Consider the following 20,473-nt stretch of genomic DNA (forward strand, 5'->3'; position numbering starts at 1 on the left):
CCATACTGGGAGGGCACTTTACCATACGGGGGGGCACTGGGCCATACTGGGAGCTCACTCTACCATACTGGGAGCTCACTCTACCATACTGGGAGGGCACTGGGCCATACTGGGAGATCACTCTACCATACTGGGAGCTCACTCTACCATACTGGGAGGGCAGTTTACCATACTGGGGGGCACTGGGCCATACTGGAGGGCACTGGGCCATACTGGGAGCTCACTCTACCATACTGGGAGGGCACTTTACCATACTGGGGGGCACTGGGCCATACTGGGCAGGTGCTGACCCCTCTCTCCCGCAGGCGGCGGGGCCGGCCCGGCCGGGGGGGCCCCACACCGAAGCCATAGGGGCCCCCCCCCGGGCCCCCGGCCCCTGCCCTGCACGACAAGGGGGGGCCCGGCCCCCCCCCACTGTGAACCCCGGCGCCTGGGGGGGGCCTGGAGGGACCCAGGAGCCCCCCCCCCCGTGTGTGAATGTTAGGGGGGGGGGCACCCCCATGTGTTTCTACGCCCCCCCCCCCCCCCAAAAAAAAAAAAACATGTGTTTGTATGGGGGGGGGGGGTCCTCAAAACCCTCGTGTGTTTTTAGGGCCCCCCCCCCCCACTGTGTTTGTAGGGGGGGGGGGGCAGGTGTCTGGGAGTCCCCCCCCCCCCGAGCCATCCTAATGTCTGTGTATGGGGGCGCCCCCCCCAAATGTCTGTGTATGGGGGCCCCCCCCCCAAATGTCTGGGTATGGAGGTGCCCCCCCCCCCAAATGTCTGGGTATGGGGGCGCCCCCCCCCCCAAAAGTCTGTGTATGGGGGCCCCCCCCCCCAAAATGTCTGGGTACGGGGGCGCCCCCAACCCCCCCCCCACCCCAATATCTGGGGGGGGGGCTCCCAGTATCCGTGTATGGGGGCGCCCCCCCCACCCCCCCCAGTGTCTCCGTGTGCCCCCCCCCCAGTGTCTGTGTATAGGGGGGGGGGTCCCCAATGTCTGTGTATGGCCCCCCCAAACCCCCCCCCGTCTGTGTATGGCCCCCCCCCCGATGTCTGTGTATGGGGGAGCCCCCCCGATGTACCCGGGGCCCCCCCAGAGCCCCCCTGTGTCCCCCCCCCCCCCCCAGTCTGTGTCTGCGTGCGGGGCCGGGGGGGCCCCAGAAGCCATAGCCCCCCAATAAACCCCAGGAGCCGCCTGCGCCTGCCTGCACCGGGGACGGGGACACGGGGACACGGGGTTATGGGGACACGGGGATATGGGGACATGGGGATATGGGGTTATGGGGACACGGGGATATGGGGTTATGGGGATATGGGGACACAGGGTTATGGGGTTATGGGGACACGGGGATATGGGGACACGGGGACACAGGGACAGGGGGATATGGGGACACGGGGTTATGGGGTTATGGGGACACGGGGATATAGGGACACGGGGATATGGGGACAGGGGGATATGGGGTTATAGGGTTATGGGGACACGGGGTTATAGGGACACGGGGTTATGGGGACACGGGGTTATGGGGACACGGGGACATGGGGACACGGGGACAGGGGGACATGGGGTTATGGGGTTATAGGGACACGGGGTTATGGGGACACGGGGACAGGGGGATATGGGGTTATGGGGACACGGGGATATGGGGACATGGGGACACAAGGACAGGGGGATATGGGGACATGGGGACACGGGGCTATGGGGTTATAGGGACATGGGGTTATGGGGACACGGGGATATGGGGTTATGGGGTTATGGGGACACAGGGACACAGGGACAGGGGGATATGGGGTTATGGGGACACGAGGATATGGGGACACCGGGATATGGGGACAGGGGGATATGGGGACACGGGGTTATAGGGACATGGGGATATGGGGACACAGGGATATAGGGACACGGGGTTATGGGGTTATAGGGACACGGGGTTATGGGGACAGGGGGGATATGGGGTTATGGGGACACGGGGTTATAGGGACATGAGGTTATGGGGACACGGGAATATGGGGCACAGGGATATGGGGACAGGGGGATATGGGGACACAGTGTTATAGGGACACGGGGTTATGGGGATATGGGGACACGGGGGATATAGGGACACGGGGTTATGAGGACACAGGGATACGGCGACACGGGGATATGGGGACACAGGGTAATGGGGTTATAGGGACACGGGGTTATGGGGATAGGGGGATATGGGGACATGGGGTTATGGGGACACAAGGATGAGGGGAAATGGGGTTATGGGGACACAGGGATATAGGGACATGGGGACACAGGGACGGGGTTATAGGGACACGGGGATATGGGGTTATGGGGATATGGGGACACGGGGATGTGGGGACACGGGGTTATGGGGACACGGGGTTATGGGGACATGGGGGCACAGGGACACATGGCTATGGGGACACAGGGATATGGGGGCATGGGGACATGGGGATATGGGGACACGGGGAAATGGGGGCACAGGGTTTTGGGGGCATGGGGATATGGGGATATGGGGGCACAGGGATGGGGGACACAGGGACATGGATGCACGGGGACACGGGAACACAAAAACACATGGACATAGGGACATCGGGATATAGGGACACGGGGGCATGGGGACATGGGGACACTGGGATATAGGAATGTGGGGACACTGGGGCATGGGGACACTGGGATGTGGGGACACTGGGACATTGGGATATGGGGTCACTGGGACATGGGGACACTGGGACATTGGGATATGGGGTCACTGGGACACGAAGATGGGGGCACGGCAGCATGGGGACACCAGGACAGAGGGACACGGGGTTATGGGGACACGGGAACGTGGGGGGGACAAAGGGACATGGGACACGGGGATATAGGGTCACAGGGACACGGGGGGTCACAGGGACGTGGGCACATGGGTGTGGGGACAAAACACGGGGATTTGGGGACACAGCACGATGACACGGGGTCACGACACGGGGTTTGGGGACACCACGGGGAAAGGGGACCTGGGATGGGGCCAGGGACATGGGGACAGCGATTTGGGGACATTGAGGGGCTCAGGGTGGGGACACGTTTATGGGGACGTGGGGGCACGGGGACAAGGGGACAAAGGGCTGTGGGGACGGGGGACGTGGGGACGGGGGTGGCAAACGGGGCATGAGTGGGGACACGGGGCTGAAGGGTGAGGGGACAATGGGGTGGGGGGAGATGGGGGACACGGGGACATGGGGACATGGGGATATGGGGACATGGGGACATTGGGGACACTGGGGACACAGGGATATGGGGACACGGGGACATTGGGACACGGGGACACGGGGAAATGGGGGACACATGGCTATGGGGCCACGGGGACATTGGGGACATTGGGGATATTGGGACATGGGGACACGGGGACACTGGGATTTGGGGACACGGGGACACTGGGATTTGGGGACACGGGGATATGGGGACAGGGGGACATTGGGGATATTGGGGATACTGGGACATGGGGACACGGGGACACTGGGATTTGGGGACACGGGGACACTGGGATTTGGGGACACGGGGATATGGGGACAGGGGGACATTGGGGATATTGGGGATACTGGGACATGGGGACATGGGGACACCAGGATTTGGGGACATGGGGGACACAGGGCTATGGGGACAGGGGGACATTGGGACATGGGGACACGGGGACACCGGGATATGGGGACACGGGGACATGGGGACACTGGGATTTGGGGACACGGGGACACCGGGATTTGGGGATTTGGGGACACGGGGGACACCCGCCCGCCGTGGGGTCGCAGCTCGGGGTCCCGCGCTGGGCGTGGCCCCGCCCCCTTCCCCCGGCCCCGCCCCCTTTCCCCCCCTCCCCCTCCCCATCTCCCCCCGTCCCCTCCCCTCCCCCCGAGGCAGCGCCGCCGCGCTCGGGCTGAGCCCGAGCCGAGCCGAACCCGAGCCGAGCGGAGCCGAACCCGAGCCGAGCGGAGCCGAACCCGAGCCGAGCCGAGCCGAAGGCGCCCGAACCCGGACCCGAAGGCGGCCGAACCCGAACCGAGCCCCCGAGCGGAGCCGAACCCGAGCCGAACCCGAGCCGAGCGGAGCCGAACCGAGCCCGAGCGGAGCCGAACGGAGCCGAACGGAGCCGAACCCGAGCCGAGCGGCTCCGAAGCCGAGCCCGGACCCCAGCCGGAGCCGGAGCCGGAGCCGAAGCGGAGTCGAACCGGAGCCGAACCGGAGCGGAACCGGAGCGGCCCCGGCGCCCCTGGAGCGCGGCGGGGGCTGAGCGCGATGCTGCGGCCCGGCCCGGTGAGTGCGGCCCCGGGATCCCAGTACAGACCAGTGCCTGCATCCCTCCCAGTATAGACCAGTGCCTGCATCCCCCGCCCAGTATGGACCAGTGCCCGCATCCTCCCAGTATAGACCAGTTTCCCTGCACCCTCCCAGTACAGACCAGTGCCCCTGCATCCCTCCCAGTCCAACCCAGTGCCCCTCCATCCCTCCCAGTTCCCCTGCAGCCCTCCTGGGAGGGACCAGTTCCCTCCCCTGCATCCCTCCCAGTACAAACCAGTCCCCCCCTTTGCAACCCCCCTGCCCAGGCCAGCTCCTCATCCACCCTCCCAGTATATCCCAGTCCCCCCTGGCATCCCCCCAGTATAGACCAGTCCCTGCCCGGCATCCCCCAGTATGAACCACTCCCCATCTTCCTCCCCCCAGTACAAACCAGTCCCCACCTCCCAGTACAGCCCAATCCCCCCAGTACGGACCGATCCCCTCCCAGTACAACCCAATCCCTCCCTGCATCCCCTCCCAGTACAAACCAGTTCCCCCCCCCAACCCCCCAAACCCTCCCCCCGCGCTCTGGGGACCCTCCCCTATGGGGGGGGGGGGGAAGGGGCGGGGGGGGGGGGGGCAATTTGGGGGTCCCCAATTTGGGGGGGGGACAATTTGGGGGTCCCCAATTTGGGGGGGGGGGGATGCGCAGCGCCATGGCGATGGTTGCCGCGGCGACGGGAGCCCATGGAGATGGGGGGGGGGGATGCGGTGAGGCCTGACCCCCCCCCAGCCTCTATAGGGGCTTCCCTCCCCCCCCCCCCCGGCCCTATAGGAGCTCTAAGGACCTATAAGGGCTTTGCTGGTGTCTCCCCCGGCCCTATAGCCCCCCCCCAGCCTCGCTGCGCCCCCCCCCGGCCCTATAGGGGCTGTAGGGCCTCTCCTGCCCCCCCTCCCTGGTCCTATAGGAGCTATAGGGGCTGCCGACCCCCCGGCATCCCGCTCATCCTATAGGGCCACCCCCCTCCCCCCCCCCCCCGGCTCCATAGGGGCTCTCTGCCCGGCCTCTCTCACCCCATAGGTCCCCCCCCCGGCCCTATAGGGGCAGCCCTGGGCCTCCTCTACCCCATAGGGGCACCCCCGGATGTATAGGATCTATAGGCCCCCTCCTGCCCCCCCCCCCCTCCTGCCATAGAGGCTCTAAGGGACCCCCAGCCTCACCTATAGGTGCTGCAGGGCCCCCTCCCCAGCCCTATAGGGACCGTTTGCCTGACCCTATAGGGACTATGCCCGCCCCCCCCCCATCAGGTTCCCCACAGGGGCTATAGGGACCCCCCGCGCCCCCCCAGCCCCATAAAATCTATAGGGGTCCCTCCGGTCATCCCCCCCCCATAGGGGCTATAGGGACCCCTGCAGCCTCGCCGGGCTGGAGCTTCCCCCCATCCCCCTGGCCCTATAGGGGCTATAGGGCCCCCCAGCAGGCCCTGTCCAGCCCTCACCCACCCCATAGGGGCTATAGGGTCCCCCTTGTCCTTATTGCCCCCCCAATGGCCTGATGGGGCCTCCCCTTGCAGCCCTGGAGGAGCTATAGGGCCTCCTCAACCTATTGTTCCCCCCCGGCCCTATAGGGACTATAGGGCCCCCCCCACGTGCTACCTGGCTTCCCCTACTCCATAGATGCCATAGGCCCCCCCCCGACCCTATAAGGCTCCCCTGGCTCTATAGGGACCCCACACACACCCCCTATAGGGTTCCCCTGTCTCTATAGGGGCTCTGGGACACCCCCCAATAGGGTTCTGCTGACTTTATGGTGGCTTTAGGACCCCCTCACCCTATAGGGCTTCCCCGGCTCTATAGGGGATACGGGGCTCCCCATCCTACAGCACTCCCCTGGCTCTCTGTAGGGGCTGTAGGACCCCTCTCACCCTATAGGGCTCCCTTGGCTGTATAGGGGCTATAGGACACCTCCCCTATAGGGCTCCCCTGGCTTGATAGGGGCTATAGGACCCCCCCCTCACCCTATAGGGCTCCCCTGACTCTATAGGACCCCCCCCTAGACCCTATAGGGCTCCCCTGGCTCTATAGGACACCCCCATAGGGCTCCCCAGGCTCTATAGGGGCTATAGGAACCCCCTAGACCCTATAGGGCTCCCCTTGACTCTATAGGACCCCCCCGTAGGGCTCCCCTGGCTCTATAGGACCCCCCCATAGGGCTCCCCTGGCTCTATAGGGGCTATAGGACCCCCCCTCACCCTATAGGGCCTCCCCTTGGCTCTACAGGACCCCCCCCGTAGGGCTCCCCTGGCTCTATAGGACCCCCCGTAGGGCTCCCCTGGCTCTATAGGGGCTATAGGACCCCCCCTCACCCTATAGGGCTCCCCTGGCTCTATAGGACCCCCCCCATAGGGCTCCCCTGGCTCTATAGGGGGCTATAGGACCCCCCCTCACCCTATAGGGCTCCCCTTGGCTCTACAGGACCCCCCCGTAGGGCTCCCCTGGCTCTATAGGACCCCCCCATAGGGCTCCCCTGGCTCTATAGGGGCTATAGGACCCCCCCTCACCCTATAGGGCTCCCCTTGGCTCTATAGGACCCCCCCCGTAGGGCTCCCCTGGCTCTATAGGGGCTATAGGACCCCCTAGACCCTATAGGGCTCCCCTGCTCTATAGGACCCCCATATAGGGCTCCCCAGGCTCTATAGGGGCTATAGGGCCCCCAGCTTCCTTCCAGGGCCATCCAACTGGTCCCAGTTCCCTGGCTCTACTGGGGGTGTCTCGTGGGGGGGGGGGGGAGTGTGCACGTGTGTTCGTGTGTGTGCACGTGGGGGGGGGGAGGGGGTTGCACGTGTGCTTTGCGTGCTTGTGCGTGTGCAAACACGAGCGTGTGTGTGCAAGCGTGCACACGCGCGTGCACGGCCCAGCTTTGCACCCTCGTGCCCCCCCCCCCCCCCCCGTGCACGCCCTCGTGCACGCCCTCGTGCAAAGCCGGCCGCCTCGCACGCTCCTCGTGCACCCCCCCCCCCCCGGCGGCTTGCACCCGGCCTTGCACGCTCCCCGTGCGCGGCCCGGCTCGTTAATTTAACGCTCAATTAACTCATTGCCGGGTGCAGTGCACTGCACGGGGGGGTGGTGGGGGGCAGGGGACGCGTGCAGTGCACGGGGGCATTTTGGGGTGCACGGCCCAGCGCTGCTCGGGGGTGCAGTGCACGAGGGGGGTGCAGTGCACGAGGGGGGGTGCAGTGCAATTCTGGGGTGCAGCGCAGTGTGCAATGCAATTTTGGGGTGCAGTGCAATGTGCAGTGCAAATTTGGGGGGTGCAGTGCAGTGTGCAATGCAATTTTGGGGTGCAGTGCAATGTGCAGTGCAAATTTGGGGGGTGCAGTGCAGTGTGCAATGCAATTTTGGGGTGCAGTGCAATGTGCAGTGCAAATTTGGGGGGTGCAGTGCAGTGTGCAATGCAATTTTGGGGTGCAGTGCAATGTGCAGTGCAAATTTGGGGGGTGCAGTGCAGTGTGCAATGCAATTTTGGGGTGCAGTGCAACGTGCAGTGCAAATTGGGGGTTGCAGTGCAATGTGCAATGCAATTTTGGGGTGCAGTGCATCATGCAGTGCAAATGGGGGGGTGCAGTGCAGTGTGCAATGCAATTTTTGGGGTGCAGTGCATTGTGCAGTGCAAATTTTTGGGGGGGTGCAGTGCAGTGTGCAATGCAATTTTGGGGTGCAGCGCAGCGATTTTGGTGCAGCTGAGGGTGCAGTGCACTTTGGGGTGCAGCGCACGTGGGGGGGGGGACACACACACGTGCAATGCCAGGGGGTGTGTGCAGTGCTGGGGGGGCCCCGTGCAATTTTGGGGGGGGGGGGCTGTGTGCAATGCTGGGGGGGGTCTTTGCAGTGAGGGGGGGGGCTGTGCAGTGCTGGGGGGGGGGCTGTGCAGTGAGGGCGGGGCTGTGCAGTGCTGGGGGGGGCATGCAATGCTGGGAGGTGCTGCTTGCAGCGCCGGGGGCTCCGTGCAATGCTCGGGGGCCTTGTGCAATGCTGGGGGGGGGTCCGTGCAATGCCGGGGGGGGTCTGTGCAATGCTGGGGGGGGGTCTGTGCAATGTTGGGGGGGGGTCTGTGCAGTGCTGGGGGGGTCCATGCAGTGCCGGGGGCCACGGGCGCTGTTGCTCGGGGCCGCGGCAGCCGCGGGGGCCGCTGGGCCGGGGGGGCGGCGGGGGCTGCACCGCTCCGTGTGCTTGGAAAGACTAATGAGGGGGGGGGGGGGGGCTGGGGGGGGGTAAGGGGGGAAGTGATGCAAAAAAGGGGGTGCAGAAAGGGAGGGGTGCAAGAAGGGGGCGCGAGGAAGAGGCAGAAGATGGGGGCAAAAAAGGGGGGGGAGGGAGGGAAATGGGGTGCAAGGAAGCGCAAAGGGGGGTGCAAGGGGGGGAATGGGCAAGGAAGGGGGGCAAAAAGGGGGGTGCACAAAGGGGGGGTGCAAGGGGGTGGTGCACAACGGGGTGCAAGAAGCAGCGCTGCAAGAAAGGAGGGTGCACAGGAGTAATGCAAGTTGGGGTGCAAGAAAGATGCAAAAAGGGGCGCAAGGGGAATTGCAAGAGGGGGGGGGCAGAAAGAAGGGGTGCAAGAAATTGGGGTGCAAAGGGGGGTGCAGGGAGAAGGGGTGCAATGAGGAGGGGGTGCAAAAAGGGGTGCAAGAAGGAGCGACGGAAGAGGGGAGGGTGCAGAAAGATGGGGTGCAAAGGAGGGGTGCAAGGAGGTGGGGAGCAAGGAGGGCGGCACAAAAGTGATGCAAGTTGGGGGGGCGAGGTAAAACAAGGCAAGGAGGGGGGGCAAGAAAAATGGGGGGCAAGAAAAATGGGGGGCAAGGAGGGCAAATGCAGGATGGGGTGCGAGAAAGTGCGACGCAAGTTGGTGGGGGGTGCAAGGAGGGGGTGCAAGGAGGGGGGGTGCAAAAAGGAGGTGCAAGGAGGAGCGGTGCAAGGAGGATGGCTGCAGGATGGGCGTGCACGAAGGGGGGGTGCAAGAGGGGCTCCAGGGAAGTGGTGCAAGATGGGGTGCAAGAAAAAAGGGATGCAAAAGAGGGGTGCGAAGGAGAGGGGTGCAAGGAGGAAGGGTGCAAGAAGGGATGGCAGGGTGAAGAATTCAAGAAGGGGGGGGTGAAAGAAGGGGTTCAGGAGGGGGTGCAAGGAGGGGTGCAAGGAGGAAGGGTGCAAGAAGGGGGTGCAAGGAGGAGGGATGCAAGAAAATGATGCAAGCTGCAGGTGCAAAGAAGGAGTGGTGCAAGAACGCGATGCAAGCTGGGGGTGCGAGGAGGAGGGGTGCAAAAAGGGGTGCAAAAAGGGGTGCAGAAAGGGTGGGGGGGGGGCAAGAGGGGGGTGCAGGGAGCGGGGCCGCAGCGCTGGGCGCAGCCCCCGGTGCAGGCCGGGGCTGCAGCGGAGAAGCCGGGGGGAGGGGGGGGCGCAAAAGGGGGGGGGGGCAGGAAGGGGAAGGGGGCGCGGGGGGGGTGGGAGCAGGAAGGGGGAGGGCAGGGAAGGGGAAGGGGGGAGGAAGAGGAGGAGGAGGAGGAGGAGGAGGACGAAGGCGGCGCGGCCGAGGGCGCTGGGTGCAGGCGGGGCCCCCCCCCCCCCCCGGCGGGGACGGTGCGTGCGTTGGCACCCATGGGTGCGGGGAGGGGGAGGGGGGGGGCGTTGCACACGCGTGTGCATGCACGGGGGGGGGGGGGGATGTGCACAAGCACGCATGAATGGGGAGGGGGAAGGGGGCCGGGCGCGCGCAGGGTGCAGGGATTGGGAGGAGGGAGGGGGCGCAGGCGTGGGCGTGCGCACGGGCGGGGTTTGCACGCGCGCGTGCACCACGCAGGTGGATGTGAGCGTGGAAATTTGGGATGGGGAGGGGCTCACGCGCGTGTGTGCATGCACGTGGGTGTGTGCAGGGAGGCGCATGCACGTGGCGAGGGTATGAGGTGGTGTTGCACACGCGTGTGCACGCACATGGATGCATGGATGGATGCACGGATGCAGCTGCACACGCGTGTGCATGGTGTGGGTGCGCGCAGGGGGTGTTTGCACGTGGATATGTGAAGAGATGGGGTTGCACGCACGTTGTGCTTGCACATGGGTGTGTGCATGCATCTGGGCTGCAGTGGGGTTGCGTGCATGTGCATGCACAGGTGAGCACACACGTGTGCAAGGATGGGGTTGCACATGTGTGGCACACGTGGTTCTGTGCAGGGAGGTGTGTGTGCATGGATGAATTGCACGTTTGCACACGGATGGGTTTGCACACATGTGTCTGCATGCACAGAGAAGCGCATGTTCGTTTGTGCAAGGATGGAGTTGCACAAGTGTTTGTGCACAGAGATGTGTGTGGGCATAAGTGGGCAAACGTGAGTGTGAGTGTGCAGGGAGGTGTGTGTGCATTTGTTTGGAGAGTTGCACACGTGTGTGTGTGCACGTAGAAGTGTGTGCCTGTGGATTTATGGAGCAACGGGGTTGCACGTGTGTGTGCACCTGGATGTATGCAAGGAGGTGTGTGTGGCTGTGCATGCACGCAGATGTGTTCCAGGATGTGTGTTTGGGACTGGCATGGTGTTGCACACACGTGTGCACATACATGGATATGTGCAAGGATGAGGAGGGAGTGTTCAGGGAGGGGGTTGCACACGTGTGTGCTTGCACACCTGCTTGCACTCCCACAGGTGTACACCTGGGTGTGTGTGCACGTGTATGCATGCTTGGCTGCCCAAACGTGTGCACTTGCACATGGAGGTGTGTACACATGTGCTTGTGTCACAACAGGCTGCACGTGTGTGTGTGTGTGCACAACTGCAGGCACCTTGGTGTGTGCAGGGATGTGCATGCACACACGTGTGCAGTGCTGGGAGCCACTCATGGGTGCTCCATGGTGCTGGGTGCTGTTGGGAGGCATGGGACTTGCAGCAACCATGCATGCAAGGTGCATTGCACGGCCACTGCATGGTCCACATTGCACTGACATGGCTGTGCAAAGTGCAGCTGCATTGCTTGCACACACGTGCAAAGCATTGCACAGCCCTTGCACGGTGATTTTGCATCAAGCTGCCTGTGCACAGTGCATTTCATTGCTTCGCACACTCACAATGCATTGCACGGCCCTTGCATAGTGCACATTGCACCAAGGTATCCATGAACATTGCTTTGGATTGCGTTTGCATGTGCACAATGCATTGCGTTGCCCATGCATTTTACACCAGGGTGCCCATGTATGGTGCATTTCATTGCCTGTGCACGTGCACACTGCATTGCATTGCCTGTGGCTGGTGCACTGCTTTTTTGTGCACACATGCCATGCATTACATGGCCTGCGCATGGTGCAGATTTGCACTGAGCTACCTGTGCATGGTGCATTGCACTGCTCATGCACATGCAGGATGCCTTTCATTGCTTCTTTATGGTGCATATCGCAGCAAGGCGGCCATGCGGGATGCATTGCAATGCACATGCACATGCAACATGCATTGCATGGCCTGTGCACGGTGCATCACATCAATCATGCCCGCACACAACATGTTGCATTGCCCTTGCATGATGCACTAAGCTACCCATGCATAATGCATTGCATTGACTATGTCCATGCATGACATGTTGCATTGACCATGCACTGTGCATATTGCACCAAACTGCCCATGCATGATGCATTACATTACATTGACCGTGCCCATGCATGACACAGGTTGCACTGCCTGTGCATGGTGCAAATTGCACCGAACTGCCTGTATGTGGTGCATTGCATTAACTATGCCCATGCATAATCCATTGCACTGGGCATGCACAGTGCATATTGCACCAAGCTCCCCTGTGCATGGCGCATTGCATCAACCGTGCCCATGCACAACATATTGCATTGCCTGTGCACGGTGCATATTGCACTGAGCTGCCCATGCACGATGCATGGCATCAACCTTGCCCATGCATGACATGTTGCACCAACCATGCATGGTGCATATTACACAGAGCTGCGCTGTGCATGGTGCATGGCGTCAACTTTTCCCATGCACAGACGCGTTGCATTGTCCATGCAGCATGAATATTGCTCTGAGCTGCCCAGTGCACGGTGCACTGCATCAAGCATTGTCCATGCATGCTACCTTGCACTGCTCCTGCATGGTGCATATTGTACAGAACTGCTTCTATGCGATGCGTTACATCAACCATGCCTGTGCATGACACGTTGCACCATCCATGCATGGTGCATGTTGGCATGGAACTGCTTATACACGATGAATTGCATCAACGATGCCTATGCACGACATGTTGCATCACCCGTGCATGGTGCAAATTGCACCGAGCTGCCCATGCATGGCTCATTGCACCGCCAGAGCACCCCCCAATCAGGCCCCGCACCCCCTCCTTTGCTCTCCCTCTGTGCTGCCCCCCGCCTTCTAACCCTTCTCCCCTCGCCTTGCAGCACCACCCGGGCCCCTGAAGCCAGAGGATGCCCCTTGGCCATGCCGGCGCCCCTTAGGATGCCGCTGCCGCCGCGCGCCGGCGCTGCTGCTGCTGCTGCTGCTGCTGCTGGCCCCGGCGGCGCCGGCGGCCGCCCCCACCTCCTGCCCCGCCGCCTGCTCGTGCAGCAACCAGGCCAGCCGGGTGATCTGCACCCGCCGGGAGCTGCTGGAGGTGCCGGCCAGCATCTCGGTCAACACCCGCTACCTGAACCTGCAGGAGAACCACATCCAGGTGATCCGCACCGACACCTTCAAGCACCTGCGGCACCTGGAGATCCTGCAGCTGAGCCCGCAACCTGGTGCGCAAGGTGGAGGTGGGCGCCTTCAACGGCCTGCCCAACCTCTCAACACGCTGGAGCTCTTCGACAACCGCCTCACCACCGTGCCCACCCAGGCCTTCGAGTACCTCTCCAAGCTGCGGGAGCTGTGGCTGCGCAACAACCCCATCGAGAGCATCCCCTCCTACGCCTTCAACCGCGTCCCCTCCTTGCGCCGCTTGGACCTGGGCGAGCTGAAGCGCTTGGAGTACATCTCGGAGGCGGCGTTCGAGGGCTTGGTCAACCTGCGCTACCTGAACCTGGGCATGTGCAACCTGAAGGAGATCCCCAACCTGACGGCCCTGGTGCGCCTGGAGGAGCTGGAGCTCTCGGGGAACCGCCTGGGCCGCGTCCGGCCGGGCTCCTTCCAGGGGCTGAGCAGCTTGAGGAAGCTGTGGTTGATGCACGCCAGGGTGGCGGCGGTGGAGCGCAACGCCTTCGACGACCTGAAGGCGTTGGAGGAGCCTCAACCTGGCGCACAACGAGCTGGCCTCGCTGCCGCCACGACCTCTTCGCCCCCTTGCACCGCCTGGAGCGGGTCCACCTGCACCACAACCCCTGGCGCTGCGACTGCGACGTCCCTCTGGCTGTCCTGGTGGCTCCGCGAGACCGTCCCCAGCAACACCAGCTGCTGCGCCCGCTGTCACGCCCCGCCGCCCTTGCGGGGACGCTACCTGGGCGAGCTGGAGCCCGGCCACTTCACCTGCTACGCGCCCGTCATCGTGGAGCCCCCCGCCGACCTCAACGTCACCGAGGGGATGGCGGCCGAGCTCAAGTGCCGCACCGGCACCCGCCATGACCTCGGTCAACTGGCTGACGCCCAACGGGACGCTGATGACGCACGGCTCCTACCGGGTGCGCATCTCCGTCCTGCACGACGGCACGCTCAACTTCACCAACGTCACCGTGCAGGACACGGGGCAGTACACCTGCATGGTCACCAACGCCGCCGGCAACACCACCGCCCTCGGCCACGCTCAACGTCTCGGCCGCCGATGCCGCCGCCGCCGCCGCCGCCGCCAGGCCGCCGCCGCCGCCGCCGCCCACCGGCTACACCTACTTCACCACCGTCACGGTGGAGACCACCGACGCCGGCGGCGAAGAGCCGGCCCCGCAGACGGCCCCGGCGCCCACGGCGGGCTGGGAGGCGGCGGGCGGCTCCACGGCGGCCCCGGCCACCCGCGCCACCGGCAAGCCCTTCACCGTCCCCCATCACGGCGGCGGCGGCGGGGGGGGCGGGCGGCGGCGGCTTGCAGGACCTGGACGACGTGCTGAAGACCACCAAGATCATCATCGGCTGCTTCGTGGCCATCACCTTCATGGCGGCCGTCATGCTGGTGGCTTTCTACAAGCTCCGCAAGCAGCACCAGCGCCACAAGCACCGGGGCGGCCCCGCGCGCTGCCGTGGAGATCGTCAACGTGGAGGACGAGCTGGCGGGGGCGGCTGGGGGCGCCGGGGGGGGGCCGGCCGGGGACAGCCGGCTGGCGCTGCCGGCCTTGGAGCGCGACCACCTCGACCGCTACGCCGCCTTCGCCGCCCACTACGGCAACAGCGGGGCGGCGCTGGGCTGCGGCAAGAACCCGCTGCTCAACTCCGTGCACGAACCGCTGCTCTTCAAGAGCCCCTCCAAGGAGAACGTGCAGGAGACGCAGATCTGACCCCCCCTCCCCCCCCCCCTGTACGCACCCCAAAACTCCCCCTCCCGCCCCGTGTCCCCGCCCCGACGCTGCCCCCTTCTCCCCCCCCCATCCTAGGGGGGGCGATGGGCGGAGAGGGGGGTGATGGAGGGAGCAGGGGGTGCACGGGGGCGGGCGGTGCATGGGGGTCGGGGCCAAGGGCTGCGGCGGGGGTGGGCGACGAGCAGCTTTTTGCAGCGAAGCGCTTGTGCGGTGCACAGGGGTGGGCGACGCACAGGGGGTCGTAGCGAAGCGCTTGTGCAGTGCAGGGGGTTGTGCGACGCACTGACTTTTGCAATGAAGAAGTTCTCGTGCAAGGCACGGTGATGTGGCAGTGCACAGGCTTTCTGCAGTGAAAAACGTGTGTGATGCACGGTGTTGTGCAATGCACCAGCTTTTGCAGTGAAGGACCTGTGCAATGCATGGCACCATGCAACGCACTGACTTCTGAAATGAAGTTCTCATGCAGTGCACAGTGTTGTGCAATGCACCAACTTTTGCAATGAGGTACCTGTGCAGTGTGTAGTGTTGTACAATGCACTGACTTTTGCAATGAAGGAGCTGTGCAATGCACAACACTGTACAATGCACTGACTTCTGCAATTAAGTTCTCATGCAATGCACAGTACTGTGCAGTGCACCAACTTTTGCAGTGAAGTACTTGTGCAATGCACAATACTGTGCAGTGCAGCAACTTTTGCAATGAAGTACCTGTGCAGTTCACAGTGTTGTGCAATGCACAGGTTTTTTTCATTGAAGTACCCGTGCAATGCACAGTGTTGTGCAACGCACTGACTTTTTCAATGAGGTACCTGTCCAATGCACGGCACTGTGCAATGCACTGATTTTTGCAATGAAACACTTGTGCAATGCATAGTGTTGTGCAATGCGCAGACTTTTTGCAGTGAAACACTTGGGTGATGCACGGTGTTGTGCAATGTACTGCTCTTTGCAATAAAGCACTTGTGCAATGCACAGTATTGTGCGGTGCACAGGCTTTTGCAAAGAAGCACTTGTGCAATGCACAGTGATGTGCAGTGCACAGTTTTTTTTCAGTGAAGGACTTGTGCGATGAATGAGGTTGTGCGGTGTACAACTTATTGCAATGAAGGAGTTGTGTGATGCATGGCATTGCGCAATACACGGGCTTTTGCAGTGAAGGAGTTGTGCAATGCACATTGTTGTGCAAAGCACAGCCTTCAATGAAGCCCTTTGTAATGCACAGTGCTGCACGATGTGTAATGCACAGCATTGCACAATGCACGGGCTTTTGCAGTAAAGTTGTGCAATGTGTTGTGCAAAACACTGGCTTTACAATGAAGGACTTGTGCTACTTGTGCCATGCACAGTGTTGTGCAATGCACGGGCTTTTTCCAATGAAGCACTTGTGCAACTCACAGCATGTGCAGTGCACAGGCTTTTGCAGTGAAGCAGTTGTGCAATGCACAGTGTTGTGCAAAGCACAGGCTTCTGCAATGAGGGCCTTGTGCAGTGCACAGTGCCATGCAATACACAGGGTTTTTGCAATGAAAGAATTGTGCAATGGACATTGTCGTGCAATGCACAGGCTTTTGCAGTGAAGGCCTGGTGCAATGCATGCACTTTGGCAGTGAAGGATTTGTGCCATGCACAACTGTCAGTAGTGAAGGACTCGTGCAATGAACAGTGCTGCACAATGCACAGCCTTCTGCAATGAAAACCGTGTGCAATGCACAGGTTTTTGTGGTGAAGCAGCATTGCAATGCACAGTGCTGTGCAATGCATGATCTGCATTGAAGGAAGTGCGTAATGCACGGTATCATGCAGTGCACAGCATTTTGTAATGAAGACTTTGTGCAGCGCGTGGCCTTTTGCAATGAGGGGTTTGTGTGATGCACAGTGCTGTACAATGCACAATCTTGTGCAAAGAAGACCTTCCGTGGTGCAGTTTCTTGCAACGATGGACTTGTGTGATGTGTGGAGTTTTGTGATGCACAGCCTTGTGCCATGAAGCACTCGTGCAATGCACAGCCTTTTGCAGTGAAGTAGCTGTGCAATGCTCGGCGTTGTGCAACGCACTGTGTTTTGCAATGACTACCTTGTGGAATGCACAGGTTTCTTGCAAGGAAGGGCTTGTGCGATGCACAGTGTTATGCAGTGCATGGCCTTTTGCAATGAAAGACTTGTGCAACGCCTGGCGTTGTGCAGCTCATGGCCTTTTGCATTGAAGGACTTGTGCAATGCTTGGGGTTGTGCAATGCACAGCTTCTGGTAATCAAGGACTTGTGCAATGCACAGTGTTCTTCAGTGGTGGCCTCGTGCAATCCACAGGGTTGTGCAATGCACAGGGTTCAGCAGTGAACTGCTTGTGTGGTGCACAACCTTCTGCACTGGAGGTGCAGTGCACAATGTTGTGCAATGGTAGCCTCATGCAATGCACAGCCTTGTGCAACGCACAGCCTTGTGCAGTGCACGGCCTTGTGCAATGCACGGCCTTGTGCAATGCACAGCCTTGTGCAATGCCTTTCGCAATTGACCACTTTCATGATGCACAAAAATCGTGCAATGCATGGTGCTGTGCAGTGCACGGTGTTCTGCAACAAGGGCATCGTGCAGTGCACAACACTGTGCAGTGCACAGAAGCCTCGTGCGATGCACGGCTCCGTGCAGTGCACAACCTTGTGCTGTGGAGCCCTTGTGCAAGGCACGACACTGTGCAATGTGTGGCCTCATGCAACGTGTGGCCTCGTGCGATGCACAACCTCATGCAATACAACCCCCCCCGTGCCAAGCACAGCCTCGTGCAACGCAGGGCCTCGTGCAAAGCACGGCCTTGTGCCACCCAGCCCCACGTGCAATGCCTAGCCTTGTGCAATGGCAGCCTCGTGCAATGCACAGCATTGTGCAATGGCTGCCACAGGAGATGCTCAGCCCTCGTGCAACGTGCAGCCTTGTGCCCCCCTCGTGAGCACCTCCAAGGAGGATGTGCAAGGGACGCAGAAGGGAGGGCCTGGACAACGGGGGGCCTCGTGCAACACGGGGCCTCGTGCAACGGTGACGTCACGTGACAGCAGCCTTGTGCAACGGCAGCCTCGTGCAACACGGAGCCTTGTGCAACAAGGAGCCTCGTGCAACACGGAGCCTCGTGCAACATGGGGGCCTCGTGCAACGTGGGGGCCTCGTGCAATGGTTGTGGAGCTGCAAACCCCTCCAGAGTGCCCCAAGACCGTGCGAGAGACACAGACGTGGTAGCCTCGTGCACCATGCGGCCTCGTGCAACACGGGCTCTTGTGCAATGGACTTGTGCAACGCGTGGCTGCGTGCACCGGCCTCGTGCACCGGCCTCGTGCAACACGGGGCCTCGTGCAGTGGCCGCCTGCCATGGACAAGTGCACCGGCCTCGTGCAACGCAGGGCCTCGTGCAAAGGCCTCGTGCAATGGACTCGTGCAAGGCGAGGCCTCGTGCAAGGGCCTCGTGCAACGCCCCCGCGCCCCCCCCCCGCGCTCTCGCTTGCTTGCGGCCCCCCCCACGCCGCCCCCCCTCCCCCCTCCCCTCCCCTCCACCCCCCTTCAAGGGGGCAGAAATAAAAAGGGGGGGGGGGGGGAGGGGGGAAGGGGCGCAAAGGGGGGGAGGGGAGGGGCTGGGGGGGGGCCAAGGGGGGGCTTTTCTAGGCCCGGGGGGGGGGATTTTTTAATTCGCCGCGGCCGACACTTTCCTATTTTAATAAAATCCATCACGGTGTTTCCAACCGCCGCCGGGAGCCTCTCTGGGGGGGGGGTGGTGGAGAGGGGGGGGGGAGGAAGGCGTGTGCTTGGCGTGTCCTTAGAGGTTTTTTTTGGGGTGAATTGGGGAGGATTTGGGGAAATTTGGGCAGGTTTGGGGTGAATTTGGGGGCGTTTGGGGTTTTTTTTGCAGGTGCGGGGGGGGGCGCACACGCCAAGGGGTGCGCACACGTGAAGGAGGATGTAGGGATGGGGGGGGGGAGAGGAGGGGGGGGGCTCCCCTTGTTGCCATAGCAACCAGCGGTGTGTCCCCCCCCTCCAAAAAATAAAATAAAGTAAAATATAATAAAAAATCGCCCCCCCCCAAAAAAAAAAATTCCGCCACCCAAAACAAAAAAATTCGCCCCCCAAAAAAGCAAAGAAACAAAACAAAACAAAAAAAGTACCCCCCCCAAAAAAAATCCCCCCCCAAAAAAACAAATACAAAATCCTCCCAAAAAAAAAACAAAAAACCAAAACAAACATAAAAATTCCCCCCCCCAAAAAACAAAACCAAAATCCTCCCAAAAACAAAACAAAACAAAACAAAACAAAAAAGTCCCCCCCCCAAAAAAATCCCCCCCCCAAAAAATCCCCCCCAACCCCCCCAAAAAAAAAACACACAAAAAAAGTCCCCCCCCAAAAAAGTCTCCCCACCCAAAAAACAAAACAAAACAAAACAAACAAACAAAAAGTCCCCCCCCCAAAAAAAATCCCCCACCAAAAAAAAAAAAACAAAATAAAACAACAACAAAAAATCTCCCCCCCCCAAAAAAAAAGAAAAAAAAAGAAAGAAAAAAATCTCCCCCCCCCAAAAAAAAGAAAAAAACAAACAAAAAAAATCTCCCCCCCCCCAAAAAAAAAAGAAAAAAAAAAAAATCCCCCCCCCCCCCCCCAAAAAAAAACTCCCCCTCCCCACCGGTCTGCGGATGCTCGTCGCCATGGCAACGCCGGGATGGGGAGGCACTGCGGCGGTCGCCATGGCAACGCTGCACGGGGGGGGGGGGCGGGGGGGGGAGCGCTCCCGGTTGCCATGGGAACGGTGCTGCAGAGCGGTCGCCATGGCAACCGCGGGGGGGGGGGGGGGGGGGGGGGGCGCTGCGGAGCCGTTGCCGGGGTAACGGGAGGGGTTGGGGGGGGTGGGGGGGGGGGGGATGCGGAGGCGTTGCTATGGCAACGGGGCCTGGTGGTGGGGTTTTGGGGGGGTCTCTGGGGGGGGGGCATGGGGTTTTAGGTGGCCCCCCACCCTAAAAAAAAGTCCCCTCCAGGTGGGTCCCAAGCATTTGGGGACACCCCCCCCCCAAAAAAGAAAAATAAATGGGGAGCGGATCCAGGTGACTGCCCCCCCTCCCCAAGACCCCCCCCCCCAAAAATAGGGGTCCAGGTGTCTGCCCCCCCCCCCCCCCAAAATGGGGACCCGTGTGTCTACCCCCCCCAAAAACCACCCCCAAAATAGGGGTCCAGGTGTCTGACCCCCCCCCCCCAAAATAGGGATCCAGCTCTCTGACCCCCCCCAGCCCCCCCCAAAAATAGGGAACCAAGTGTCTGCCCCCCCCCCCCAAAAAAAACTCCCCCCCCAGGTGGGTCCCAAGCATTTGGGCCCCCCCCCCCCCAAAAAAGAAAAATAAATGGGGAGCGGATCCAGGTGACTGCCCCCCCTCCCAAGACCCCCCCCCCAAAAATAGGGGTCCAGGTGTCTGCCCCCCCCCCCAAAATGGGGACCCGTGTGTCTACCCCCCCCAAAACCACCCCCAAATGGGGACCCGTGTGTCTACCCCCCCCAAAACCACCCCCTAAATAGGGATCCAGGTGTCTGACCCCCCCCCAGCCCCCCCAAAAATAGGGAACCAAGTGTCTGCCCCCCCCCCAAAAAAAAAACTCCCCCCAGGTGGGTCCCAAGCATTTGGCCCCCCCCCCCCCAAAAAAAAAAAAATGGGGAGCGGATCCAGGTGACTGCCCCCCCTCCCCAAGACCCACCCCCCAAAAATAGGGGTCCAGGTGTCTGCCCCCCCCCCCCAAAATGGGGACCCGTGTGTCTACCC

At 61.7% G+C, this 20,473-nt stretch overlaps 1 protein-coding gene across 1 annotated transcript; it reads left to right on the forward strand.

Annotated features, from left to right (window-relative positions):
* Positions 1 to 3,115: 3,115 nt before the first annotated feature.
* Positions 3,116 to 14,672, forward strand: LRRC4B (leucine rich repeat containing 4B; the record flags this gene model as incomplete). Its single annotated transcript, XM_084307086.1, is given in 14 exon segments — positions 3,116 to 3,140; positions 4,014 to 4,255; positions 4,664 to 4,705; positions 10,909 to 10,978; positions 12,657 to 12,985; positions 12,987 to 13,037; positions 13,040 to 13,477; positions 13,479 to 13,514; positions 13,516 to 13,593; positions 13,595 to 13,804; positions 13,806 to 13,979; positions 13,981 to 14,220; positions 14,222 to 14,413; positions 14,415 to 14,672. Coding segments are annotated over 14 exon segments (2,385 nt in total).
* Between the last annotated feature and the right edge of the window lie 5,801 nt (positions 14,673 to 20,473).

The sequence above is a fragment of the Netta rufina genome (genome assembly GCF_964035555.1).
Source record: "Netta rufina genome assembly, contig: SCAFFOLD_132, whole genome shotgun sequence".
Classification (NCBI taxonomy): domain Eukaryota; kingdom Metazoa; phylum Chordata; class Aves; order Anseriformes; family Anatidae; genus Netta; species Netta rufina.